This window comes from Nyctereutes procyonoides, unplaced genomic scaffold (assembly GCF_905146905.1).
Source record: "Nyctereutes procyonoides isolate TBG_1078 unplaced genomic scaffold, NYPRO_anot_genome, whole genome shotgun sequence".
Classification (NCBI taxonomy): domain Eukaryota; kingdom Metazoa; phylum Chordata; class Mammalia; order Carnivora; family Canidae; genus Nyctereutes; species Nyctereutes procyonoides.
The window spans coordinates 5214179-5240200 of record NW_026575124.1 but is presented as its reverse complement, the minus strand read 5'-3'; the positions used below and the strand labels follow the sequence as shown (position 1 = coordinate 5240200).

The following is a 26022-nucleotide window of genomic DNA, read 5'->3' as shown; positions in this document are numbered from 1 at the left end:
CTCACCTCCTCCTATGTGCTCATTCTGGAGCCTCGGGATCCTAACAGCCAAGTCTTCCCAGATGGCCGGGCGGTCTGGTCAGGTAGAAATGATCCAAGGCTTGGTATCAGACGTGGTCCCGGATCTAGATGTACTGCTAAATGTGTGACCCTCGTTAAATCATTAAACATCTCTGAATCTGTGTGCTGGCCTAAAATAGGGAGGCCTTCCCTGGCTCCCCTGCAGAATTGTCATAAAGGATGTGAGAGCGCTCGGAAAAAGCACGCATCTTAGAGAAACGTGCGTGTAATTGCAGGTCTGTAAAAAGATGCTGCTTGCAATGACTTTTTTTTTTTTTGCAATGACAACGTTTTAGAAAAAAAGAGCAGATTTCTGCTGCCAAGGGTAAGGGAAGGGGATATGGTTGCAAAAAAAAAAAAAAAAGCAACGTGAGGATCCTTGCGGTGACTGACCTGTTCTGTATCTTGACCGTGGTGGTGGCCGCTGCACAAACCGACACGTGAAAACGCTGTTACAGAACTAAATACATACACACAGAGCAAGGAGGATGAGTAAAACTGGGGAATCTGGATTAGATCATGACATGCTATTATTAGCATAATACCCTCTAGTTCCATCCATGTCTTTGCAAATGACAAGATTTCGTTTTTTGATAGCTGAATAGTATTCCATTATATATATATATATGGCATATATGGAGGTCGGCATCTCGGTAACGATAGTACATTATGGTTACGCAAGAGGTCACCTACGGGAGAAACTGGTAAAGGAATAGAAGCTCTCTCTGTGTACTTTTTTTTTTTTTTTTTGGTTGACACCATGTCTCTGTTGTTTCTTATAAGTACATGTGGATTAACTGTCTCAAAAAAAATTTTTTTTGTATTTTTTATAAGTAATCTTTATGCCCAACATGGGACCTGAACTCACAACCCTGAGATCGGTGCCCAGCCAGGCACCGTTCTCTCAATAAAAGATTTTATTTTTTAAAGATTTTATTTTTTAAAGATTTTATTTTTTAAAGATTTTATTTATTCATTCATTCATGAGAGACACAGAGAGAGAGGCAGAGACACAGGCAGAGGGAGAAGCAGGCTCCATGCAGGGAGCCCGACGTGGGACTCCATCCCGGGACTCCAGGATCGTGCCCTGGGCCAAAGGCAGATGCTAAACCGCTGAGCCACCCAGCGATCCCCTCAATAAAAATTTTAATTAAAAAAAAATGTATCAGGTCTACCCTCCCTTCCCCTGCAGCAACGTGTCTTGCGGTCCCCCGGGAGACTCCTCTCAAGGAGCTCTACAGGGACGTGGAAGAGGGTCTCCACGTCAAGGATAAGATCCCAGCGGAGAGATAAGGGCCTAGGAAGAGTTGCTAAGAGGCTCCCGAGCCCTTTCATCCTCATCAACTTTGCCCTCAGTCTCCAAAGGCCTGACCCTGAATCACTCCTCAATGTGCTGTCCTCAGCAAGGAAGCTGGATGCTCTGCTGCTTCTGCCCTAAGGACCACTCGTGGTTGAGAAAGACTGAGATATCGGTGAGGAGTACCGAGTTAAAAAAAAAAAAGTATTGACTAAGCCTGGGTCTTAAGGGAAAAAAAAAAAAAAAAAGATCAAACATGCACACAAAAGGCCAAAACAGCGGTCACACGGCTTTAAATAAACCCCCGATGGTTTTGTGGAAAACCAACAATTGCTTCCTTTTTATATCGTGGGAATGTGGTCGTGACCCTAACTAATCAGCTGGTTAATCGCGTATGCCCGTCTCAACCGCTCTCGACCTGCGACACAGGGTCTGTTGCTCCAGTTCTCCCCGGCCACGGCGGCGCAGAAGGGACGGACGGGGACGGACGGGGCCGCTGCGTCCTGCCGCCGCCGAGTTCACCAAATCCGGTTCAGTGCTATCCCGAACGCCCCAGGCACTGTGACACTCGAAATTCTAATTAGTGCAGAAAAGGGCTGAGTTGAAACAGCTTGTACTCCCTCAAGTATACCCACTCTCAGGGCCCTATAATCTAATGAGGTCTATGAAATTTAAGATCTAGGGGAGAAATCCCTGCCTGGAGCAGCAGCTGTACCCAGGATGACAAGGGGATTTGGGTTAAAGTAGTGGCTCCAGATAGGAGGCAGAGTACCCCCAAGTGATCTGGGAGGGAGACCCACTAACTCGGATCCCGTTAGTTGTCACGTGGCCTAGAATTAGCTAGACTGACCCTCTGCTCTGGGTTGTAGGGACGTCACAGGAAAAGCGGGAGGGGTTACAGCCAGGCAGATGGGAGAAGGTGCTCGTGCTCATTCCCTACAAGGCGGGGGGGGGGGGGGGGGGGGGGGGACAGGGACGGTCTCTCAAGAACACCTGTTGCCCCTGGAGGCAGCAGAGCTGGAGGCAGAGGGAGAGCCCCACAAGGAAAGGGGAGCTCCTTTGCTCCTACTTTGCAGGAGGAGCCAGCTGGAGGTTTGCTGAACACGTTCGGGAAAGGAAGAGAGATCATCGTCCTAATGAATGTGCAGGAGACAATAGCAGCTCCAGTGGGAGGATTATAAGCTCATTATGCTTTAATATGATGACGGATCATCCCTGCCCGCCAGCACCATCCTCGGAATGGTGATGAAGGTCGAGGGACCCGTGCGGGTCGCAGCTCAGGCGCCAGTCACCGCAAGAGAACAAACGTACCCGTGTGTCGCTCGTGCTTCTCGCGGCAAAACTGCACGCACGTGGCCCCAATTCCCTGACTTTTCCCGCCGACCGCCCCCCACCCGCACCCCCGGCCAGCCTGCCCCGCGTCCCCGCGTCCCTGGATTGGCCCCCGCGTGTCATCTGTTCTTCAGCTCCGGCTCCCGGGCCCATCCATCCCTCGAGGAAACGGCTAGAGCGTCACGGGGTTAGGTGGGTCCGAAGGGCCCCTCAGTGGGTACTGGCTGCCACTCGGTTCAGGTGGAAGGCCCGGGACACCTCCCGGTAGGCATTGCGAAGCAGGACGTAAGGGAAACAGGACTCCAGCATGTCCAGAGTCAGGAAGGAGGACTCCTCCACCACCTGGAAGACAGGAGGCCAAGAGATGAGAACCGCGGGCGGGCGGGCGGGTGGGCGGGCACGCCTCGGGGATGCCCTGTTCCTCCCGTCCCGTCCATGGGCCTTGAGGCCCTCGGAGCTGCAAGTGGACACGGTTCCCAATCACACTCCCCGCTTGTCCCCTCACTCGAGGAGAGCAAGGCGGCCCCTTCGGCTCCGTTCTAACGGCCCCGAGGCCCCTCATCAGCGTTCAACGAAGGGCCCGGCGGCGGGCGGCAGCGAGGAGCCGTCGGAGCCGCCCTTCTCTCCCATCCTGGATGCCGCACCAGCGTGCGTGGGCAGCACCGAAGCAGGTGCGGCTGCACAGGAGCGCCGGTGACACGGCTCCACGGCCGAGGAGACAGTCACCACCGCGGGCCCAGAAAGCAGGGCCTGGAAGCCACGCGGGGCCTCCCGGGCCGGGCTCAGCAGCCTCCCTCCCTCAGAGCGGCGCTTGGGGAGCAGTGAGGATGCTGCAGAAGGGAGCGGGCATGATTAATTAGTTTAATTAGAAGCCTGTGCGCTGTGGCAATCCCAGCAGCCCCCGGAGCATGGCAGGAGGGTAGCTCGAGATGCCCGGGAAGACGCGGGCAGTGGGGCGCGGCAGGAGGCGCGGGCACATTAGCCGAGGGCCCTACAGCCTGCCGTTGGGCTGCGGGGTCCCCGTCCCCGAGGGAGGAGCAGGGTGTGTGTCCTTCAGTGCCCCCCGCTCCTCGCCCAGCAGACTGTGGGACTAAACACCCTGGAGAGAAGGGTCCCGAGTCCTCGGGCGAGTCGCACACACGCCCCCGCCCCCCAAGGACGTCTGGGGTTTCAGACCCTGGAAATGCACCGACCCAGAGGATTTAGCGTATCTGCTCTACCGCGGCTCCCCGTCTGCAGTCCTCTCACGTTCCCGAGCGCGTAGGAGTCTGGGTCCTCAGATACGGGCGCGCACGGCCGGACGCCGCAGGCTGCACCCGGGGAGGCCGCCGCTCACGGCTCACCGCAGCCCCCACCGGAGGCCGGGGGGACACAAGGGCTTTCTTGCTGAGCAAGACTTCCAAACCTTAAGCCAGGAGGGGGAGAAGGGGTCTTCTCTAGGATATGAGCCCCAGGTACAAGGAGATGAGTGGCGGCTTCTAGAAGGATCCACGGGCCCGAGACTTCCCATTGTTCGCTCCATCAAGCACGGAACACCTCGGGGCTCCTCACTGGAGGAAATTCACGGCAGCGAAGGCCGAGACCCCTGGGCTTTCATCCCGAGTCCGCCCACGTATTTGGGGGAGACCTTGAATGTCATCTTCCCTCCCTCTCCTCAGCTCCTTCACCTACAGATTATACGGACCGGACCTGGGCTGATTCTGACGTCCAGGGTTCCATGATCCCGAGTCCTCCCCTGCCCGGGAACCCCCTGCCCCGGACGGGCTGCAGCGCTGGGGGTGGGCCGGCCCAGCCTTGCAGCCAAGACGGAAAGACCCCGGGAGGCGGGCGCCTGGCCAGGCCGGGCCCAGTTCCTTCCCGTATTTCTGCTGGGAACATTTGCACTTAAATTGCTTTGCAGCAGCTAGTGCCCAGGTCTCTCCCTCGAACAAAAAGCACCTGGTCCTAGCTGTGGCCTCCCACCCACACGTGAGGGGCGAGGAGGCACGGCCGAGGGGCAACAGGGCACCACCCGCAATCTTGCGGAGGCGAGAACCCCACCCCCCGGGAAATGGCCCGGAAAGTAAAAGGAGCGGCAGAGAGCGGCCCGGCACTCGCTGAGCATGTGGCACAGACCAGGCACCGTCACCAGCACCTTCCCACGAGGCGGGATTATTGCCGCCTTTCGTGGGTAGAGGGTCGGAGTCTCAGGGAGGGTCGTCCACTTGCCCGGGGAGCGCGCTCCGGGCACCCGCCCCCACCTGCCTCCCGCGGCCTCGCTGCCCCCTGCGCCCCCCCTCCCCGCACGGCCTCTCCTCTCGTCTCCATCCTGAGCCTTAGCCCAACGGAGGCCCCTCCAGGCTGTGGCTGCCCACAGCTAAGCTGCAGACCCTCCAGGTGCTGTGGGGAGTCCCCGGCGTGCCTGCCCCCCCCGACGTCTGCGGGCCTGGCCGGCCGTGCACATGCAAAGCTCCGCAGCGTGTGACTAGAGAGACCCAGCAGGATCTTGTATCCTTTGACCCTCACAATCTACCCTTGTAATTCCGTGAAAGGCCAGGTTTGAATTCAGAACTCCCGGGCTCCTCAGCGTTCCGCACGGAGCAGCGTGGAGCGGACCGGCCCGGCTGCGGCATTTCGGAGGCACACGCATCCGGACTCCGGCCACAGACCCCGCACTAGAGCTCTCCGTGCGGCCGCCCCGACGCACCTGGGCAGCAGGCCGTGCGCAAGGCCTGCAGGTAGGCCGCGGCCACCTGGAGACTCTGACGGGCCGCGGAAGCTTTAGTGCGGACTCGGGGCTGGAGCACGGGCTCCCTCCCGACGGGCACAGCCGCCCCCCGAGGCCAGAGAGGGGCCGGGTTGGGAGCCCCTGCCGACGCATCTCAGGGCGCCAGTAACCTGGGAATCAGACTGAGAGCGAAGGAGTGAGTAAGCGTGTCGAAGAGGAAAACAGGGTCATGGGGAAAGTGTTTTTTTTTTTTTTTTTAAGTTAACTGAGTCAGAGTTCCCAGAACTTTCTGCCAAAAGCAGTGTAAAGCCCACAGCTTGGGAAGAAAGAGATGGCAGGCGCTGACTCATGGCCCACCCGGCTCTGTGTCTTGGGCTCTGCCTAACCGCCCCTCCTCGGAGCCCCCCTCCGCTCCCCGCCGCACCTCCACCTCCGAAGGACAAGGCACGCGGTGGCGGGACGTGCGCAAGCGGAATCAAACAACGTGACCTGGCCACGGGGCGCGGACACAGCGCCCCCGCCCTCCGGGTCGGACCTGATACGGCAGGTCACCGGGCGCCGTCCGCCAGGACCAGGCCGGCCCCGAGGACTCGGCCCCGAGGACCCTGCCCCGGGGTCAGCGGACGCGTCGGGCACCTTAACCGGAATGTGCGGGGGGCACCCGGGAGCCGCAGAGGCCGCCGCGTCCCCCCGCCCCGGAGGCGCCCCGGGCCTCTGCTGTCTCGGCCCGGACCAGCCCGAGGCACCCACGTACCAAGCGCATGAGCAGAGAAATGGATTCCCGATTCCTGGTCTTCAGCTTGTCGGTCTCTTGGCCCAGCTGCAGGAGGCTGACGGAGGCCACCTGTGGGGGAAGCGTTTGTCAGAAAGCGGAGCCTTCGGGAGGTCAGAGGAGGACAGCCTCAGGCCACAGGAAGAGCAGGAAAGATCAAGGAGGGGGGCTGGGAAGCGCTGGGGTGCGGGGCGGCTCTGGAGAGGCGCCGGCCTGTGAGCAGGAGGTGGCCCGACCGCCGGGGCTGGGGACAGAAGCCAGAGCAAGAGCTCATCTGCCCCCGCAAGCGGCCTCGGCTGGGCCCGGGGCTCCCACCGCAGCGGCCTCCCCCTGCACGGAGACCGCCTGGGCCTCTGATTGGGGCGCTGCAGCCGCGCTCCGTATGCTCCTCCTGTCACCTCCCGGGTGCCCGTCCTCTGCGTTTACCTCCAGGCCCCAGCAGGTCGTAACTGTAGCCCCGGCCCAGGTCCCTCTCGGTGCAAACAAACAGGGTAAGGTCGGGGGCGGGGGCCCTTCTCAGCCCCCTAGGGATCTGTGTGAGTATTCCTATCGAGGGTGCCCAGAGCCCCGCGGGTTGGCTGGCTGGCCCAGTTTACACCCAGGCCCGCTAGCTCCGCTCCCAGGACAACGTAGGATGCCCAAGAGAACAGGGTCGGGCGTGTTTCCTCCTCAAGGAAGCAGACGAGGCCCCAGTTCTTGGGCAGGCCCGTGCTTTGCGAAGGAATAAGCTCCCCATCGCCGAGGGTGCTCCGGGCAGCAGCGGGCGATGGCCCAGGTATCAGAAGCGGAGGGTGGGAGGGTGGGAACTCCTCCACGGAGGCCCCGAGCGGAAACTCCTGGGCCTCTTTCAGCAATGGAAAGAGATTACTTACGCTGCGTTTTTCCAGAGGCAAAACTAAGATCAATGGTGATAGTTCCAGGGAGTCAGACTTTGGCTAAAAATGGCTCCTAAAACAATCCTTTCCTCAAACAAATTGGACGTGACCTACGGTAGGTGGGTTACAAGCTCCAGTCCTAGGAACGGAGACGGGTGTTCTCAAAGGGAGATCCCAGGACGGAGGCAGCAACATCACTGGGGACTTGGAAATGCAAATTTTCCAGCCGAGCACGTCAAATCTACTGAGTCAGAAATCCCCCAGGTGATTCTGATTTATGCTCAAGTTGGAAAAATGTGAAAAAAAAAAAAAAGTTTGATGTTTTTAGGTCAGGATTAAAGGCGGAAAGCGGGGCGGGGGGGGGGGGGGGGCGCCCGGGTGGCTCAGCGGTTGCGTGACCCCGGGGTCCTGGGATCGAGTCCCGCGTCGGGTTCCCTGCATGGAGCCTGCTTCTCCCTCTGCCTGTGTCTCTGCCTCTATGTCTCTCTCTGTGTCTCTCATGGACAAATAAATAAAATATTTAAAATAAATAAACAAGGACAAAGCTGGAAAGGGCCTTATAGGCTCTTGGCGTCTCCGACTTGACTGTGCATCAGATCCCCTGGAGACCTTATTAAAAACAGAGGAGTGGGGGCGCCTGGGGGGCTCAGTCGATTAAGCGTCTGACTCTTGATCTCAGGTCTCAGTCTCTTAATAAAAATAAACAATAATTCATTTTTATTTTTAAATTAATTGTTTTAAAAAGAAAACAGAGGGGATCCCTGGGTGGCGCAGCGGTTTAGCGCCTGCCTTTGGCCCAGGGCGCGATCCTGGAGACCCGGGATCGAGTCCCACGTCGGGCTCCCGGTGCATGGAGCCTGCTTCTCCCTCTGCCTGTGTCTCTGCACCTCTCTCTCTCTCTCTCTCTCTCTCTCATATATAAATAAAAAAAATAAAAATAAAAATAAAAAAAAAAGAAAACCGAGGCCTGGGCTCACCGCGGAACATTCCAACCTTGCACATCTGGCTCAAGGATCAGGAGTCTGTATTTCTTTTCTTTTTTTTTTTTTTAATTTTTATTTATTTATGATAGTCATACACACAGAGACAGAGAGAGAGAGAGGCAGAGACACAGGCAGAGGGAGAAGCAGGCTCCATGCACCGGGAGCCCGACGTGGGATTCGATCCCGGGTCTCCAGGATCGCGCCCTGGGCCAAAGGCAGGCGCCAAACCACTGCGCCACCCAGGGATCCCAGGAGTCTGTATTTCAACAAGCTCCCTATAGGATATCCTACGGCACCCCAAGGTAATGAATCGCAGATTCGGCGTCACCTCCCTATTGAATAAATGGGCAAAACGAGGCCCCCGAAGTTTGGCTCTTCAGAGGTCCCACAAGCTCTTACTGGCAGATCCAGAACCACAACTCACGATTCACGGACTCAGTCCAACGCTCTAGGTGATCAGGTGGAGGCTGACACCTCCAGCCCTTCACAGGGTGGCCCCTCCCTCACGGAATGAATTAGGTGACAGGTTGGCCTCCGGGGCGCCCAGCAACCGCGCGTCTGGGGACTTAAGTCATGTAGCCCGGGGCCACACTCACCACCAGAAACTCCTTGAGGTGCGTCTCGATGTTCTTGTTGTAGAGCGTGAAGAGGGCAGCGGACACCTGGATGATGGCTTTGGTCAAGCAGTGAATGTTGTTGTTGTAACCTGGGTCATGATTGACAGAAGCGGGGAGAAGCGAAGGGGACACGTGAGCCGCGCCGGGCTGGCCCCGGCTGGAACCCTCAGACCCCTGAGACCCCCCGCCCACCCCCGCCGGCTGTTTGACACCAAAAGGACGAGGAGGCATGTGGGGAATGAGATCCCTAAGAAATATGAGGCGATATTTGGATATTAGGAGAAGGATGATCCTTAAAAAATTCCACCGGGATTGAATTTTGCGGATAGTTCATTCTCTTTTTTTTTTAAATATTTTATTTATTTATTCATGATAGACACAGAGAGAGAGAGAAAGAGAGAGAGAGAGACAGACAGAGACAGAGACAGAGACACAGGCAGAGGGAGAAGCAGGCTCCATGCAGGGAGCCCAATGTGGGACTTGATCCCGGGCCTCCAGGATCACACCCTGGACCCAAGGCAGGTGCTAAACTGCTGAGCCCCCCGGGGATCCCCAATAGTTCATTCTCAAGTGTCTTTTGAAACAAAACTACACCTGAGTCAGAAGTCTGGCTCCTCCCGGCAGAGGTTTCCATCGCATCCCCCGGCCCCAGGAGCCTGGGAGAAGCACACGGGTCCCTCCAAGGGCTGCAAGCGCTGCGCTGCCGGCCTACGTACCGTCCTTCTCGATGCTGTAGAAGGAAGCGGGGTCGGTGGCCAGGAGCGGGAGCGAAGCGGCCAGGAAGACCAAGAGCAGGCAGGCCACCTTATACTCCTCCTCGGGGGATGATGTATCTGGTAGGACGGGAGAGGACAGACAGTGAGGCCCGGGCCCGCGCAGCTCCGTTCCCAGGACTGCCCGAGGGTCCTGAGCCCTTCCTGCTCAGGGGCCAGGACCGGCCTGTGTCCGAGAGGCCCATCGAGGCCTCCTCCGGCCCCTGGAGCAGAGCTCTTAGCCGACGTGTGGCCCGAGGACAGGCAGGCGGCCTGCAGGGGGGAAGGGGGGGAGGCAGCAGGGAGAGGCAGGCGTCCCCCCGGAGCAAGAGAGAAGGGCCAGTCTGGCCACGTTGAGAGGGCTGAATACCAGCCCCTGGTGTCATCCCGCTCCGAGTATGGGGAGGAAAACGGGAAAAGTGAGAGAAAACGGGAGGCCGCACAAAGAAGCCAACAGTGTCAAGGTGGTTCTTACCTTTTTCTGTTGTTGTTAAGATTTTTTATTTACGTAAGAGAGAGCAGAGTGAGAACACGAGTGGGGGGAGGGCAGAGGGGAAGGGAGACGGAGAAGCAGGCTCCCCGCCTCGCCGGAGCCCAGCGTGGGGCTCGATCCCAGGACCCCGGGACCATCACCTGAGCCACAGGCAGACAGATGCCCAACGACCGAGCCCCCACCTACGGGAGGGGAGAGCCCGGACACGGACACGCTGCGGGGCTCCCGCCGCTTCATCTGCATTCCTCTGATTTCCCCTTCTAGACTCTGCGTCCCTCTGGGTACTGGTTGCGTGTCAGAGAGTTCGCATTTTTTAGCAGACTGACAGGTCAGCCCCTCACGACCTGGCTGCGACTCTAAATTGCCTGGGGCTCGGGGACCACACTTTAGGTCTTTCTTTAGCTCCCCGCTTGTACCCTCTGAATTGACGACCCCAAATCGACGTCTTCCCACCTGAAAATACGGCCCGAGCCCTCCCCCGCCCGCTTTCCTCAATTTTACCGGCTTTCAGGTTGGCGATGGCAGCCACCAGGGCCGGGTCAATGTCGCAGCCCACTCCTGCAGCAGAGGCCAGCTCGAAGATACTCAGGGTCACCTAGGAGAGGGGAAAACCGCATCCTGGAGAGGGCTCCCCGGAGAGGCGCCTGGGCGTTGGGATCCCTGGACCCAGATCTTAAGCTTCGGGCGTGCGCTCTGGTGTTCTAGGGATCCTTTCCCGGCTCTCCCTTGCCTACGGGGGAAAGCACAGGTGCTGTCGTCTGGCGTCAGACGCTCGCTCGATGCTCCACAGGACGGAGTGACTTCCTCAATCTCCTTTCCCCAAGTGCTTCCTACAATCCATGCAGCGGTGACTCCGGCCTCACTTCCACGCCTCGGGGCATGTGCTCTCCTCCCGTCCTGTCCTCCGCTTATAGGGACACCCATCCCTCGAGGCTTAACTCAAATCTCAGGACGTCTGTGAAGCCCTCCTTGAATCCTCGGGCCCAACCCGTCTCTACCTCTCTACCGGGGGGTTCGCATGGATCACACACAGGCCTGGTATTGGCAGCTCTCTTTTCCGACAGCAGGCGAGACCTACAGCTTATCTCACCGCCTAGAAAACGACCCTTTAAAGCCTCCATAAATAAATAAATAAATAAATAAATAAATAAGTAAGTAAATAAATAAATAAATAAATAATATGAAATGAAATGAAATGAAATGAAATGAAATGAAATAAAATAAAATAAAATAAAATAAAATAAAATAAAATAAAATAAAATAAAATAAAATAAAATAAAATAAATAAAATAAAATAAAATAAAATAAAATAAAATAAAATAAAATAAAATAAAATAAAATAAAATAAAATAAAATAAAATAAAAAAAATAGGGATCCCTGGGTGGCGCAGCGGTTTAGCGCCTGCCTTTGGCCCAGGGCGAGATCCTGGAGACCCGGGATCGAATCCCACGTCGGGCTCCCGGTGCATGGAGCCTGCTTCTCCCTCTGCCTGTGTCTCTGCCTCTCTCTCTCTCTCTCTCTCTCTCTCTGTGACTATCATAAATAAATAAAAATTTAAAAAAATAAATAAAATCTTTTTTAAAAAATAAATAAATAAAAATAAAAAATAAAAAATAAAATAAAACCTCCCGGCTTCTGAGGGGAGAAAAAGGCCTTGGAGTGAGAAGATCTGGGTTCAAATCCCAGCACTGCCCCTTTCTAGATGTGTGGCCTTGGCTAAAAGCTGCTTCGCCTCTTTGAGCCTCAGTTTTCTCATCTGTAAAACTGGGATAATAATACCTCCCAGAGCTGTCGTGGAGATTAAATTAGACCACATGTACCCTACACACTCGGTCCGTAACGGACCAATAGACGTCATGCCTTTACCCTCTTCCTTTATCTCAAAGCCAGAACATGTGTACTTCTTTTTCTCCTCTTGGATGTTTCTTTTTTTTTTTTTTTTACGTATTTTATTTATTTATTTGAGAGAGAGTTAGAGCGAGAGCAGGGAGAGGGGCAGAGGGAGAGGGAGCTCCATGCAGGGCTGGATCCCAGGACCTGGGATCGTGACCTGAGCTGAAGGCAGGTGCTTAACCGACTGAGCCCCCAGGCGCCCCACTCCTCTTAGTTTCTAACACAAGGCTAAGCACATAGAAGGCATTCGATCAGTATTTATTGACGGATACTTGACTCTCTTGTCGTACTTAAAATCAGGTTCCCGGGAAATAGCCCCGCACCCCTACTCCCATGCCAAACATTTAGACCTCACGTGAAATTTTTTTTTTTTAAATCACTTTGAAATGTTCTGAGAGACGGAGCACCTGGGTGGTGCAGTCAGGTGAGCATCCCACTCTTGCTTTTGGCCCGGGGCGTGATCTCAGGGTCGTGAGATCGAGTTCCAAGTTGGGCTCCGAGCTCAGCGCGGAGCTCAGTCCGCTGGACGCGTGGTCACTCCCTCTGCCCCTCCCGCCCCTCTAAAATAAATAAGTAAATTATTAAAAAAAAAAAAAACAATGTTCCGAGAGAACAAGGACCGTTGTTTCAAGAGTAGACAACCGAGTGGGGTGTCTCATGCCACGTGCCCTACGGCCGCACCAGTCCACCCACAGACGGCAAAGCCTCGCCGGGCCCTGCTCTGCCCTTTATTTAAGTCTCCGTGCTCAGGGCAACCACGGCGGGGGAGATGGGGACCCGTGCACAGCCTGGGTGTTCCGGAGGAAGGGAGGGATGACTGCAGGGAGTCCTATTCTCTGTTTCCCTAATCGGCGCACCCCCTGAGGCCTAACAGAATCTGCCGGACAGGCGGACAGGCCGGACAGGCCGCATCCTCCCTTCTCTGCTCCCACCTGCTGAGCTGATCCTAACACTCAGTGGCGCCGGGAGCCCCCGACAGCCCGCAGCGCGGCCCAGCCTCAGCGGCTGTCAGAAAGCCCGGTTCAACCCCACGGGCAACACCAAACCCACCGGCTTCAAGGGCCGCTCCGCCGGGCAGACAGAGGGGAGATGTCACGACTCTTCTGATCTCAAGGGGAAGGACGTTTTCCTCGACATCTAACTCCATGCCCCCTGCCAGCCGACTCCCTGCTACTCTCAGACCTCTGTCCCCGAGAGGGACCCACTGTAAGACAAGCGGCCGGCCCTCGCGTTGGAAGGCCCCGTCCCCGGGCGGGACGTGGGCGGCAGGGAGATGGCCCTTTTCCTGGGAGCCCGCAGAAGCCTCTGGTCCGTTCTCCATCTCTGCAGCGACTGGGGGCCTGAGCCGGGCGACACGGAGGCGCCCAAAGGTTTCAGAACCAAGAGAAAGGAAACGCCAGGAAAGGGAAACTGAGGGCAGGCAGGGTGGCTGGGGACGGAAGCAATAAATCTTTTTACAAAGAAGGGCCTAAGCTCCTGCTCGAGGAGGGGCCGTGTTTGCACGAGGTTGGGTATCCTGTGCCCACTCGAGGTGGACACCGACGGACACCAGCCTAGATCTCCGCCTGTCCCGGGAGCGGCTCCCCAGCTCCCGCAGCTCAGCCCGGTGCCCGGCTCTCCACCCCCGAGTCTCCCCCGCGCGGCCCTCGCTCGCTCGCTCTCCAGGAATATTATCTGACCAGCGCTCTCGCTCCACAAAATCTCCGCCGGTGCGTCCCTATTCAAAGGCTGGCTCAGCTCCCTACAGTCTTCCTCAGAGCCCCCGTCCCCTCCCCTTACAAGATCCTGGCCACGTCCTCTTTGAGGACACAGATCTCCCGAGGGGATTGTACTTCACACGGCCCCGTACCTTGATGTCTGTGTCCGCGGTGACAAACTCCTTCAGGCACTCAATGGGACCCATAAGGAACGGGCAGTGGGAGGAGAACACCTGCAAGAGAGAGAAGACGCGTGGGTCCCCAGGGAGGTGCCAGTACCTTCAGAGATAGATGGACACGGACATAAAAAGGGCCTGGACTTGGGGCCCGGGGTGGCTCAGCGGTTGAGCATCACCTTCAACCCAGGGCGTGACCCCGGGGTCCCCGGATCGAGTCCTGCATCGGGCTCCCTGCAGGCAACCTGCTTCCCCCTCTGCCTGTGTCCCTGCCTCTCTCTGTGCGTGTATCTTGTGAATAAATAAATACAATCTTTTTTAAAAGGGGGGCCTGGACTTAGAGGGACCCAGCCAGCCTCCCACACTGCCCCTCTCGCCATGCCTCCGGGGTCCTCCACTCATCGTGCCCCACAGCCCTTGCAGGACCTCCACCACACCAAGCTCCTTCTTTCCCCCCAGTGTTCACCGTGTGTTTCTACCACGTCTCATCCCAAGCCTGCCCTCGCAGGCGTCTGATCCCGGGGCAGCCCCGACCCCCCGGCTCACCTCCCGAAGTCCCTCCTGGGCCATGGCCCTGAACGTGAGGATGACCCCAATGATGGTCATGCGCTTCAGCACGTTATCAGCCCCTGAGGAGAACGAAGAGGATTAGGAAAGTAGACGTTAGGGCCACAGCGATGGGTTCGCTCCTGCAGACCCAGCCTAACCGCCCCCCTCTTCCCGCGAACCCCCGTCACCCGTCATCCGCAGGGCCGCTCCGCAGCTTCCTCTCCTGTCAGGGAGGTGCTCACCTGTCAGCTGGGGCAGCAGGGAAGCCATCAGGTCCGCCCTGCTGAAGTTGGATCGGATCTGAACGAGCACGTCCATGTTTTCCACCACCAGCTTCTGCAGCGGCACCCGGAGACATGACGCAGGAAGAGACCAAGTCGCGGTCGCCCCGGCCCCACCCCGGCCTGCCCCCGTCTCCTGCCCGTACCCCTCTCCCGGGCCCAGCTCCCACGGTACCTTCAGCTCCACAATCTGAGAGGTCACGTGCCACATCAGGTTCTCGCTCAGGAACTTCATGCCATAGGGGCCCAAGAGCTCCGCCAAGGCCCGCATCTCTGCAAGAGAGTTACAGACGTCCCGGGGCGGGCGGGGGGCGACAGGCGCGGGGTAAGCGAACGCGCGCGGTGTCCTCCATCAAGGAGAGGAACTGGGAAGCTGGGGGGCAAAAGTGGCCTGGGGTCCACTCGGGTGGCGGGTCTGGCCCGCCCGTGGGCCGGACGACCTCCCGGCTGCTGCGCACAGACGTCTGCAGACGGCATCTCCTCTGCGCTCTGCCGGCGTCTGTGCGCCCCCGAGCGCCCTTGGGCGGCGCCTGGGTGTTGCTCTCGCGGGCTAGCTGTGCGACCTCCAGGACAGGTCGGGCCTGGAGGCGCTGACCCTTGCTGGGCCTCAAGTTACTTCTCTGTAGAGCGAAGAAAGTACGATCTGCCCTGAATTCTTCAGAGTTGGTACATAAATAAGGTACCATCCTGAGATAAGGTACCTCCCTTAAAAACTTGGGGTATTTACGACGAAAGGGCTATTGGTACGATAACCCTTAACAGCCCCCGAGGCCTACGGCACAGGCACATCGTTCTGGTTCACCAGACACAGGAGAGTGAAGCTCGCCCAAGGTCACTTAACCAAGCCCAGGGCTGGGACCCGACCCCTGCCCGGCGCAAGGTCCTGCCACCCCTTACCGTAGATACCACAACTGGTCCCTCATCTGAGGTCGGGCGTCCTCTATGCTCCCCCTCCGCTCTCCTCACTGTCCAAATCTTCCTCTCCTCCAGCTACCTTTTCTTTTTCATAATCAACACGCGTCCCCAGAATCCCAGGTGTTGTTTCCTCTGAATCCTTCTTCCTCTGGTCCGCCTGGATGCCTGACCCGTCCCTACCCATCCTGCTTCTGCTCCTGTGTGAATTGAGTGAAACCTGCCTGGGGAAATCCCCTTAGAAACACCAGCCATGGGCAGCCCGGGTGGCCCAGCGGTCTAGCACCGCCTTCGGCCGAGGGCGTGATCCTGGAGACCCGGGATCGAGTCCTGTGTCGGGCTCCCTGCATGGAGCCTGCTTCTCCCTCCGCCTGTGTCTCTGCCTCTCTCTCTCTCTCTCTGTGTGTGTGTCTCGTGAATAAATAAATAAAATATTTTTAAAAAATAAAACACAGTAAGAGTTCAGAGAGGAAAGAAATCAAGGTTCACCCTCTAGTCCTTGAAGGCAGGCCCAGTGGATCTCTGCCTCCACCCAGGACGGAGGAAGTGGAACTGGTCAGAGCCCTGTCTGGACGAAACCCTACACATTTTCGGCCTCTCCTATTTACAGTAGGAACAACTGAGCTGAGCGCTAGAAACAACACTTTGCACCGGGTCAACTTGCTGATGCTAAAATGGCCGGCAGAGAAGAGGAGGAGGCGAACTGCGTGCTCCAGAGGGAAGAGACATGAGCCCCCAGTTGGGATCCACCAAACCCCCTCGCTCGAGTCTTCTCAAATCCAGGCTAGTAACCCTGGGGCATCCTTCTCTTTCCATCTATCTATTTTTACAGTAGCATTGCCCCATCACCATGGTAACTCAGGGAAATTGGGGTGGGGGTGGTAGCAGGGGGAACCAGCCTTCCCTCCTGCTGCTAATCAGTTGTCAGCAAGACCTAAAGCTGATTTTAGATGCTGCCTACAGTTTGTGGGTGGAGTTGATGAGAGGGGACATCTGAAACCTCCAACAGGCAAAGAGTAGGGTCAGCTTAGGAGGGAGTCGGAATGAGGAGGGTAAGAAGGAGACGGAGCTGGACCACAGGGCCGTGGGCTCCCTCATAACAGCGCCCACCACCTGCACCACCACCAGGCAGGCAGCAGGGCAGGGGAAGAGCGGAGGCGGCAGGGTCGTGGAGGCATCCCCCACCTGCCCAGACACACGCAGAAGCCCTGGTTTATATGGAGGTGAGAGGAAGGAGGACGCAGTACCCCAGGTCATCCGGCAGTCAGTGAAACAAATCCATTAAAAAGGGTCTCGGGGATCCCTGGGGGGCTCAGCGGTTGAGCGCCGCCTTCAGCCCAGGGCGTGACCCCGGGGTCCCGGGATCGAGTCCCGAGTAGGGCTCCCTGCATGGGGCCTGCTTCTCCCTCTGTCTGTGTCTCTGCCTCTCTCTGTGCATGTCTCTCGTGAATAAATAAATAAAATCTTAAAAATAAATAAATAAAAAGGATCTGTATGGCTGCCGGCCCTCTTTAAAACAAAAAGAACGACTCCCCAACCCATTCTCTCCATGAACCTTGCCGGCAGGCCTTGAGACACGGAAGCCCGTGTACACACTGGGAAGCCGCATGCATACGGTCAAGCACCCAGGTTCCAGAATTTAACTACCTTGAGCTGAAATCCCGGTCCCACCATTTACGGCCTGTGTGACCTCAGGCAAGCTCCTTCACCACTCTGTGTCTCGGCCTCCTCATCTGTAAACCGGGGGTAATGGGAGCGCCTATCTCAAAGCCATTGTGAAGATTAAAGGAATTAATGCGTGTGAACGTTCAGAACTCAGCCCACAGTGAATGTCAGCTATTATTTTATCGTCACTGGTGCACATTAGCAATTCAAGCTCTGGCTAAAGAGCCCTAAAATGTATGCCTTAAAGAAATTAAAATAAAATAAAATAAAATAAAAAAATAAAATAAAATAAAATAAAATAAAATAAAATAAAATAAAATAAAATAAAATATAAAATAATAAAATAAAATAAAATAAAATAAAATAAAATAAAATAAAAAATATAAAATAAAAAATAAAATATAAAATAAAATAATAAAATAATAAAATAAAATAATATAATATAATAAAATAATAAAATAAAATATAAAATAAAATATAAAATAAAATAATAAAATAAAATAAAATAGTAAAATAAAATAATAAAATAAAATATCCCTAAGAAGGAAGATGCCACATGGGGAGGTGATCATGGGGCATCATACTATATGTTGGTAAATTGAATTTAAATAAAAATTTTTTAAAGACCAAAAAAAAAAAAAAAGGAAAGAAGAGGCCCTGATACTAGACCAGTACTTAGTAATTCCAAATATCAGAATGCTCTCTTTACATGTATCCTTTATCCTATTTTTTTTTAAGATTTTATTTATTTAGAGAGAGAGAGAGAGAGGCAGAGACACAAGCAGAGGTAGAAGTAGGCTCCATGAGGGGAGCCTGACACGGGACTCGATCCCGGGACCCCGGGGTCACAGCCCGGGCTACAGGCGGCGCTAAACCGCTGCACCACCGGGGCTGCCCACACGTATCCTTTATCCTTCATTGTATGCCTCACTCTTTATTCTGTGTGGAAATAGAAAGTAACTCCTTACCACCCTTCTAAAAACAAACCCTAAAAAAATAAATAAATAAAAATAAAATAAAATAAAATAAATAAAAACAAACCCTTTCCGGGACCTGAGTGCCCCTGCCACCCCCGGCCAGTCCTCAGCTTGGCTGTCACCCCCGAGCCCGCGCCGTCCCCAGCACGGCCTGCCACAGGGCTGCGGAGGGCGCGGGCACGAGCCCCGGGCAGTCGGGAGAGCTCAGGCGCGTTGGCGGCCGAGAGCCCGCGGCAGGGCCAAGGCGCAGCTCCCTGACAGGGCCCCGGCGCTGGGCTCACCAGAGACGTCGGAGAACTCCTCGGCGCTGAAGTTCTGCTCCCCCTCTCTGGGCAGGCTGACGAAGGCCTGCATGGCTGGGGCCAGGGTGATGGTCCCGCTGCTGGCCTGTCTAAGCAGACCCTCCAGGTACCTGCGGGAGGGCCGGGGCGGCCCCGGCGTTAGCGGCCGCCCGGCTCAGGGCACACGCTCTGCCAAGGCTGCGGGGGGTGGGGGGACTCGAGACGGGAAAACCCCCTATGAACCCCCGGGCTACCGGCTCGGCACCAGCGGGCGGACCGGGACGGCGCTGCCCCGCGAGCAGGTGCCTCCCCGGGCGGCAGGGCACAGCGGGCACGCCCCGGCCCCCACCCTTCCCGGCCCTCGCCCCGGCCCTCGCCCCGGCCTCCCCGCCAGGGAAGCCGAGCCCAAGCGGCCGAGGAAACACCCCTCCTGACGGGCCCGTCTGAGAGCCGCTGAGCCTCGACGGCCCCGATGAGGCCCGGGAGGCAACCCGGTGTCCAGACACTGCCCGACCCCGACCTCGGCCTCCCACGAGTCCCGCCACCCACGGGCCAAAGCCAGCCACCGACGTCAGGCCGGTTTCCTCTTTTAATTTGAACTTGTTGTCAACATTCTGAAACTGGAAGATTTTACATTAAAAGGAAGGCGTCGGCGGGCAGTGACTGGGGCGGAGGTGGCGGAGGCCGCGGAGGCCCAGCGCCAGGCCTCGAGGCCCGACCTCCGACCTCCTGACCTCCCCCCCTGGGCATCTGCAACCAGCCCAGGCCCCAGCCCACCGGCCCTTCGGCCGCTGCTGCCACCGAGGAGCTGACACGGGATCAGGACGCCACCCAGTGGCTCGGGGAGGCAGGAGTCCAGCCTCTCCCGCCTTCGGGCCTCCAAGGCTGCCCACTCCCGCCTCCTCGCCTCCTCGGACTCCAGAGAGCAGGCCCGGCCCATGGAGCCACCCTGCTGGCCCCGAGCTGCGGTCACAGGTGAGCCGCCCTGCAGATCCGGTGTCGCAGGGGTCACAGGCACCGTCCTCAGGAGAGGAGCCGGGCAAAATGAGAGATCGGAGAACTCCAGAGAGAGGAAGAGAGAGCACTGAAACTAAACACGGAGAATCCAGGAAAGGGCGACTAAGAACCAGCGATCCAGGGACAAAGGTCAGGGCCGCCCGGGTGGCTCAGGCCGCTAAGCTGACTCTGGCTCCAGCTCAGGTCCTGGTCTGGGGGGGGGGGGGGGGGGCGCAAGGCCTGCACGGGGCTCCCACTCAGCAGGGTGTCCCTGGGACCCTCCCCTTCTCCTCCCTCCGCCCCTCCCCACTCACATGCAAGCACTCCAGCTCTCTCTAAAATAAATAAATCTTTAAAAAAAAAAAAAATAAGAGGGCAGCCCGGGTGGCTCAGCGGTTTAGCGCCGCCTTCAGCCCAGGGCGTGACCCTGGAGACTCGGGATCGAGTCCCACGTCGGGCTCCCTGCACGGAGCCTGCTTCTCCCTCTGCCTGTGTCTCTGCCTCTCTCCGTGTCTCTCATGAATAAATAAATAAAATATTTTTTAAAAATAAATAAATAAAATAAAATAAATAAAAGAGGAATGGAGTTACACAGAAGATCCTCCATGGACATAAAGGGGATCTGGGCTTGCCCCCACTTACTGCGCCAGTTGTCGAGCAGAAACAAGCCCGTTTGGGGGTGACCCTGGGAGCTGAAACGCCTGGACCCGAGTTCTGACCATATAAAGGAAAAAGTGCTAACAAAGGCGGTGGAAGAGGACAAGCAACACTGACCAGTTTGTGTAGAGCGTGGTGATCGTCTGTTCCCCGCACGAATCCAGTGGCTGTGTCTGCTGGAGGAGGGCATTGCGGATGACTCTAGAAACATCGGCACCCACGAACTGGGCCAGCGACTGTATGAAACTGATATACGCCTTGACTCCTGCCAACAGCTCAGAAGGCCTTGCAATCTCCTGGGTTGCGGCGTTGTAGCCAGCCAGCCACACAATGGCTCTGGGTGATAAAAAAAAATCACAATCACAATCATATTAGACACAGTAACAGCATATCTGCACTGTGTTCCCGGCGCTGTGCTAGGATTTAAGTACATGCAATATCTCCTTTAAGTCTCATAGCAACCCTAGAAGGTAGGTGCGTTCCCCGTTCCTGCGCAGGTGTCCCCATCCCCACCCCCCACCCCCCCATCTCACTCAGAATAAAAATCAAAGTGCTCACAATGACACAGAAACACCTGCACAGTCTGCCACTCCCCCAACCTCTCTAACCCCACAGCCGCCCCATCTGCCCCTGGCTCATTCTGCTCCAGCCTCACCGGCCTCCCCTGTGTCCCCTGGGCATTCCAGGCAGGCTCCCACCTCGGAAACCTTTGCACTGGCTAGTTCCTCTACCTAGAATGCTCTTTCCCGGATAGTCGCAGACCTGGCTTCCTCGCTTCCTTCATTATTCAAATGTCTGCTTCCTCAAGCAGGCCTTCCCTGGCAGCTCGAGTGAATATATTACATATCGCAAAAACAAAACATAGCAGACTAGGGGATTGTTCGAAACAATTCTTCCCTTCGTTCCCCTAATTGCTGACTACAGCATCCAACTCCAATATCAGGGATGTTCCTCCTCCTTCTGGGAGCAATGGAAAGAGAGGCACAGTGGAAGGAAGGGAATCTATTTTATCAAAGCCTACACACGCCAGGAACGTTGTCCTCGTTATTCATCACCTTTAATTCTATTCCAATTCTCAGCCACAGGTAGTTGTCACCGTGAGGTACGTATCATCATCCTCATTTACGGGATCAGAAACTGAGGCTCAGACAAGTCGATCCCTGCTCCAGGGTCTTAGCCCAGGGCCAGGCTGTCAACACAGGTCTGCTGACTGCAAAAGCCCTGCTCACTCTGTTGAGCCGGTGGTGATCAATTCTGGTTGTCCCCCACCTAAACCCCGTGTAGAAGCTTGGGACCCTTTTTCTAATTGGATTTTTTTTAATTTTTTTATTTATTTATGATAGTCACACAGAGAGAGAGAGAGGCAGAGACACAGGCAGAGGGAGAAGCAGGCTCCATGCACCGGGAGCCCGACGTGGGATTCGATCCCGGGTCGCCAGGATCGCGCCCTGGGCCAAAGGCAGGCGCCAAACTGCTGCGCCACCCAGGGATCCCCTAATTGGATTTTAATAAAGACACTTGAGGCCTACACCAGATGGACCGCATCAGAATGACCACCAAGAAGAACCTAACAGGACCCGGCTTTCAGAGCCAACGTCCGAGGCCAACGTCGAAGACAAGGAAAGGGTGATACCTGTTGAGCCTGGCCTCCAGGTGGCTGCTGAGATACTCAGAAGGGAAGATGGTGTGTTCAAACACGGAGAAGCTGTGCACGTGACTCATTGTCAGCGCCAATTCCGTCAAGTGTAAGTGTAGCTTGTCCATGCTAGGACGCGGAGAAAGTAAAATGAGCCTTGATTACGGTTCTGGCACTGCCTGCTAGTACCTGGGAGGGACTCATCAGGCCCACGGCCCCCAGACCTTTGCTCTTCTAGGACTACTAGGCCAGCACACACTGTGCCGCCTTCAAAGGCAAAGGAGAAAATTCACCTGCACGTGCTTTTCCGTAGCTGTCGTTCCCCACCACCACCTCCACGTCCTCCTGCTGTGCACCACCTTCCCTCTTCCCTGCTCTCCCTTCTTTGAGGACTGCCCCCCTGGCCCTCAAGGGCCCCAGTCCTCACTTGGTGACAATGCTGCGGTTCTTCCGGTGACTCTCAGCTCCTGGCTTGTCCCTCTCGGGCTCTCCTTTCCTGGGAGTCTGCTTCTGCTTCATTTTCTTATTCTTGGCCTTGCTGATGGTAGTGGCACAGTGTTTAGGTAGAAGCTTTAGGAACAAACACAAGCGAGTAGAGAATCGGGAGTCATTCCTAAAACTGACAAGAAGCCCACCCAACAGGCCCTCCAGTGTTGTCCATTCTTTAATTTTCCTACCTTTCCCTCTCGTTCCTTCCAGCATCTCTTTCTCTATTTTTATTTTTTTAATTTAATTTTTTTTATTTATTTATGATAGTCACAGAGAGAGAGAGAGAGAGAGAGAGAGAGAGAGAGAGAGAGGCAGAGACACAGGCAGAGGGAGAAGCAGGCTCCATGCACCGGGAGCCCGACGTGGGATCCGATCCCGGGTCCCCAGGATCGTGCCCTGGGCCAAAGGCAGGCGCCAAACCGCTGCGCCACCCAGGGATCCCAGCATCTCTTTCTCTAATGGGGGCCCATCTGAATTACACTCAGTTCTTTCAGGTTTCACTAAATACCCCTCATGGTTAGGGCTCAAAGTCTCCAAATGGCAGTGTCTTTTGTGGATCAGATCATCAAGTCCCTACCTACATCCTGAGAGTCTTTCCTGATGGAAACATTCAAGTAGAGGTTGGGATCTAAGAGCTCCACTCAACTGCACTTTCTAGGGTCTTCCAACCTGGGAAGACAGTTGGTTTTTGCTTCTATGGAACACCCATCTACATTCTCACCTATTGTGTCCCATAGAGTCAGCGGCCCATACAGCCCTCCAAAGACTCAAAGCTCACCATATGGCCAGCTCTCTCTCTCTCTCTCTCTCTCTCTCTCTACTTCTTTTCTTTTTCATAAGATAGCATATTTCTTGCTAGTTAGGTTCAACACCAATTCTCCCTCCCTTCTCTTCACCAAGATACTGGGTCAGCTGCACAGATAATGTAAATAGAATATCATGTATTCAGGTGTCTCCTTCAAGGTAATCATCTTAGAATTCTCTCCGTTTCATCCCGTGCTGCTGAGCATGTACAGAGCCACGTCTGGAAACTCCCCGTGGGGAATCACTCTCAGAACAGCCTAAGAGCTGTGAGAAAACGGGTTTTGTTACTTCACAATCACACTAAAAGACGTGACACTATGATATGTCAACCCTGAAATTATGCCAAGATGTCTGTGGTGGATTCTAGAATTAGTTCCAAAAGACGTAACTCCATTAATAATGTCAACATCACCAAATATTTATTGGAAATGATGACTTTGGAGGGGGTAATACTCACTTGGTTGCAAAAGTTCGGGTGTGTGTGAAAACAATTACTCACAGCGTATCTTAGTCATCCCTGATACAGCACTGAGCAAATCTCTTTAACTGCGTCTCTTGCACATAGTAGGTATTCAAATTGAGTGATGACTATACTCATAATCATACTTGCTTATCTATCTTCTTTGCATCCATTACTTAAGTTTCTTTCTAACGTGTATTTTTATTGCATTTTTTCCCTTAAATCAGGGCGTTCCCCAAGGGCAGGGATTTTGTAATTTCCTTCTGGGGCCCATCCCAAAACCCAGCCCCGAGCTTAGTGCCCAGTAAGTACCAAATAATAGAACAGTTAACATCTTTGAGAATCATGCATTGAATATTTAACATGCTCGACTTCATTTCAGCTCTATGCTACCTCCATGAAGAAACTATTTTCATCCACACATTACCTATGAGAAGATGGAAAGTTTACATAAGTAATAAAATTAACTGTCCATATGTACACACAACACACACACAACCTGGCTCATCCTTCTACCAAAGTTGCTACAAAGCCTGACTCAAACCCAGGAAGGGTGGGTAGTCTAGGAAACCTAAAAGACTCCAGGGCAACAGCAGAAATAGCTCCTCGTTTTCAAATTTTCTGAGATTTAGATTGAGCTGATCATGACCAGGGGCCGTGAGTCAGTCGAAGGAAGGGAGAGAGGGGAAAATACGCAGACGACGGACAAGAAAGCAGCCCTGAGGATAAACACAGAGGAGTGACGGGCACTGAGGAGGGCACTAGATGGGATGAGCACTGGGTATTGTACTATATGTTGGCGAATTGAATTTAAATTTCAAAAATGGGGTGTTATTCTGTATGTTGACAAATTGAACACCAACAAAAAATAAATTTATGATACCAGCCAAAAATAAATAAATAAATAAATAAAATAAAATAAAATAAAATAAAATAAAATAAAATAAAATAAAATAAAATAAAATAAAATAAAATAAAATAAAATAAAATAAAATAAATTACAGAGGGGCTGCCTGGAAATGTTCACATAGCCACAGATTAGCGTGCAGATGGGCAGAAAGGTGAGACAAGACGGGTAACACAGGGGGCCACTGTCCTAAGTATGTGTACACAGGGCAGAGAAAGGAGGAGAAATAAATTAGAAAGTTAACCCATCTCTCAGAACTCTTCCAACGAGAGCATTGTTTTTGCTGGTGTGCAGCTGTTCAAATAAGAGTATTTTTAGACACCTCTATCTAGTCCCGAGGGAGTAAAGACTGATGGAACTACACCAAGAAAAAACAAAATAAAACCTACCATAAACTCGAGTACACAAAGCCCTAGCCCTACTTGAGAGAAAGGGTTAGAGAACTTGGCTTTTGAGAGGAAGACAAGGTCAACAGAGGGGAACAGAAACAGAGACCGAAGGCTTTTGGTGGTTTTTGTTTTGTTTTGTTTTTTGTTTTTTGGTTTTTTTTGAGCCTACCTGCTCGCTCAGATTTCGTTGTTCAGCACAGATCTCCAGGACGCAGTTGCTGGTCTGCTTGGCCAACTCTTCCAGGAAGGAGTTGCAGTGATGAAGGCTGTGGTTTTTCAGGTGGGGGTACTTTGGGAAGGGGGAGCAAGGAAGGAACGGTCATCACCAAGAAAGCCACTTCTTCCCCATTTTCTGCTCTGATCCCCTGGCCTGAGCTACCACTCCTTCTACAGAAGAAGAAACGGAGGCCCAGAGAGAGGACGCATTCTATATCAAGCCATGACATCCAGGGACACATCTCATATATCTATGAATCCTTCTTATGACCAAAACCAGCGCTTGGAATTGTGTTTGGGGGAACAAGGACGAGATGTGATTAGACAGATGGCAGGGTTAGAGTTCAAGGTACCCACCTCCTCTGGGCACATCTCATGAGTGCAGTGGACAAAATGAGCACAAATCAGGGGGAAAGCAATGGCATAACGCAACATGGTAGGCTCCTCCAGGGTCATGGTAAACATCTTCTCAAAGGTACGGAGATGGAAGCTGCGGAAAAGGGGAAAGAAAAAGAAAAAAAGAAAAGGGGGAAGGAGACTCAGAACCAGGGTTTAGGAGCTAGTACCTTTGAGGTGGAAAGGATATTCATTCTTTCAACAAATATTTGTTGCTCTTCACCCTGCCCTTCTTCATTTCCCTACTCCTTTTTTTGTTTGTTTGTTTTTTTTTTTTTTGTTTTTAAAGTAAGCTCTATGCCCAACACAGGGCTTAAACTTGTGAACCCCAGATCAAGAGTCATCTGCTCTACCAACTTAGCCAGCCAAGTGCCCCATATTTCTCTACTCTTAAAGTAGACAGGAAGCCAAGAAACTTAACCCTTTTAGACTTTTATGTTGGACCCCACAGCAGTTTAGTGCTAATCTTCTTCCTCTCTCTTGTACAAAATTTGCTGTTCTTTCCTCAGAATCTCTGCATGATTTGGGCCATTCTTCCGAATTTAGAAGTCCTTCAGTAGGGATCCCTGGGTGGCGCAGCAGTTTGGCGCCTGCCTTTGGCCCAGGGCGCGGTCCTGGAGACCCGGGATCGAATCCCACGTCGGGTTCCCGGTGCATGGAGCCTGCTTCTCCCTCTGCCTATGTCTCTGCCTCTCTCTCTCTCTCATTCTGTGTGACTATCATAAATAAATAAATAAATTAAAAAAAATTAAA

The 26022-nt window shown here is 54.3% G+C and overlaps 1 protein-coding gene across 3 annotated transcripts in view; it reads right to left on the bottom strand.

The window, feature by feature from the left end:
• Positions 1 to 2390: 2390 nt before the first annotated feature.
• Positions 2391 to 26022, bottom strand: part of NCKAP1L (NCK associated protein 1 like) — a 39984-nt gene continuing 16352 nt past the window's right edge. The window contains exons 17-31 of one of the 3 annotated variants that reach the window (XM_055337079.1): positions 25231 to 25363; positions 24827 to 24946; positions 22036 to 22178; positions 21606 to 21737; positions 20090 to 20308; positions 18320 to 18450; positions 14660 to 14757; positions 14446 to 14539; positions 14201 to 14283; positions 13631 to 13711; positions 10389 to 10482; positions 9359 to 9475; positions 8622 to 8731; positions 6150 to 6239; positions 2391 to 3030 (exon numbers count right to left, since the gene is read on the bottom strand). In XM_055337079.1, coding sequence (XP_055193054.1) covers positions 2899 to 3030; positions 6150 to 6239; positions 8622 to 8731; positions 9359 to 9475; positions 10389 to 10482; positions 13631 to 13711; positions 14201 to 14283; positions 14446 to 14539; positions 14660 to 14757; positions 18320 to 18450; positions 20090 to 20308; positions 21606 to 21737; positions 22036 to 22178; positions 24827 to 24946; positions 25231 to 25363 — 1777 coding nt within the window. In that variant the 3' untranslated portion in view covers positions 2391 to 2898. The other 2 variants (XM_055337080.1, XM_055337081.1) reach the window with 2 other exon arrangements.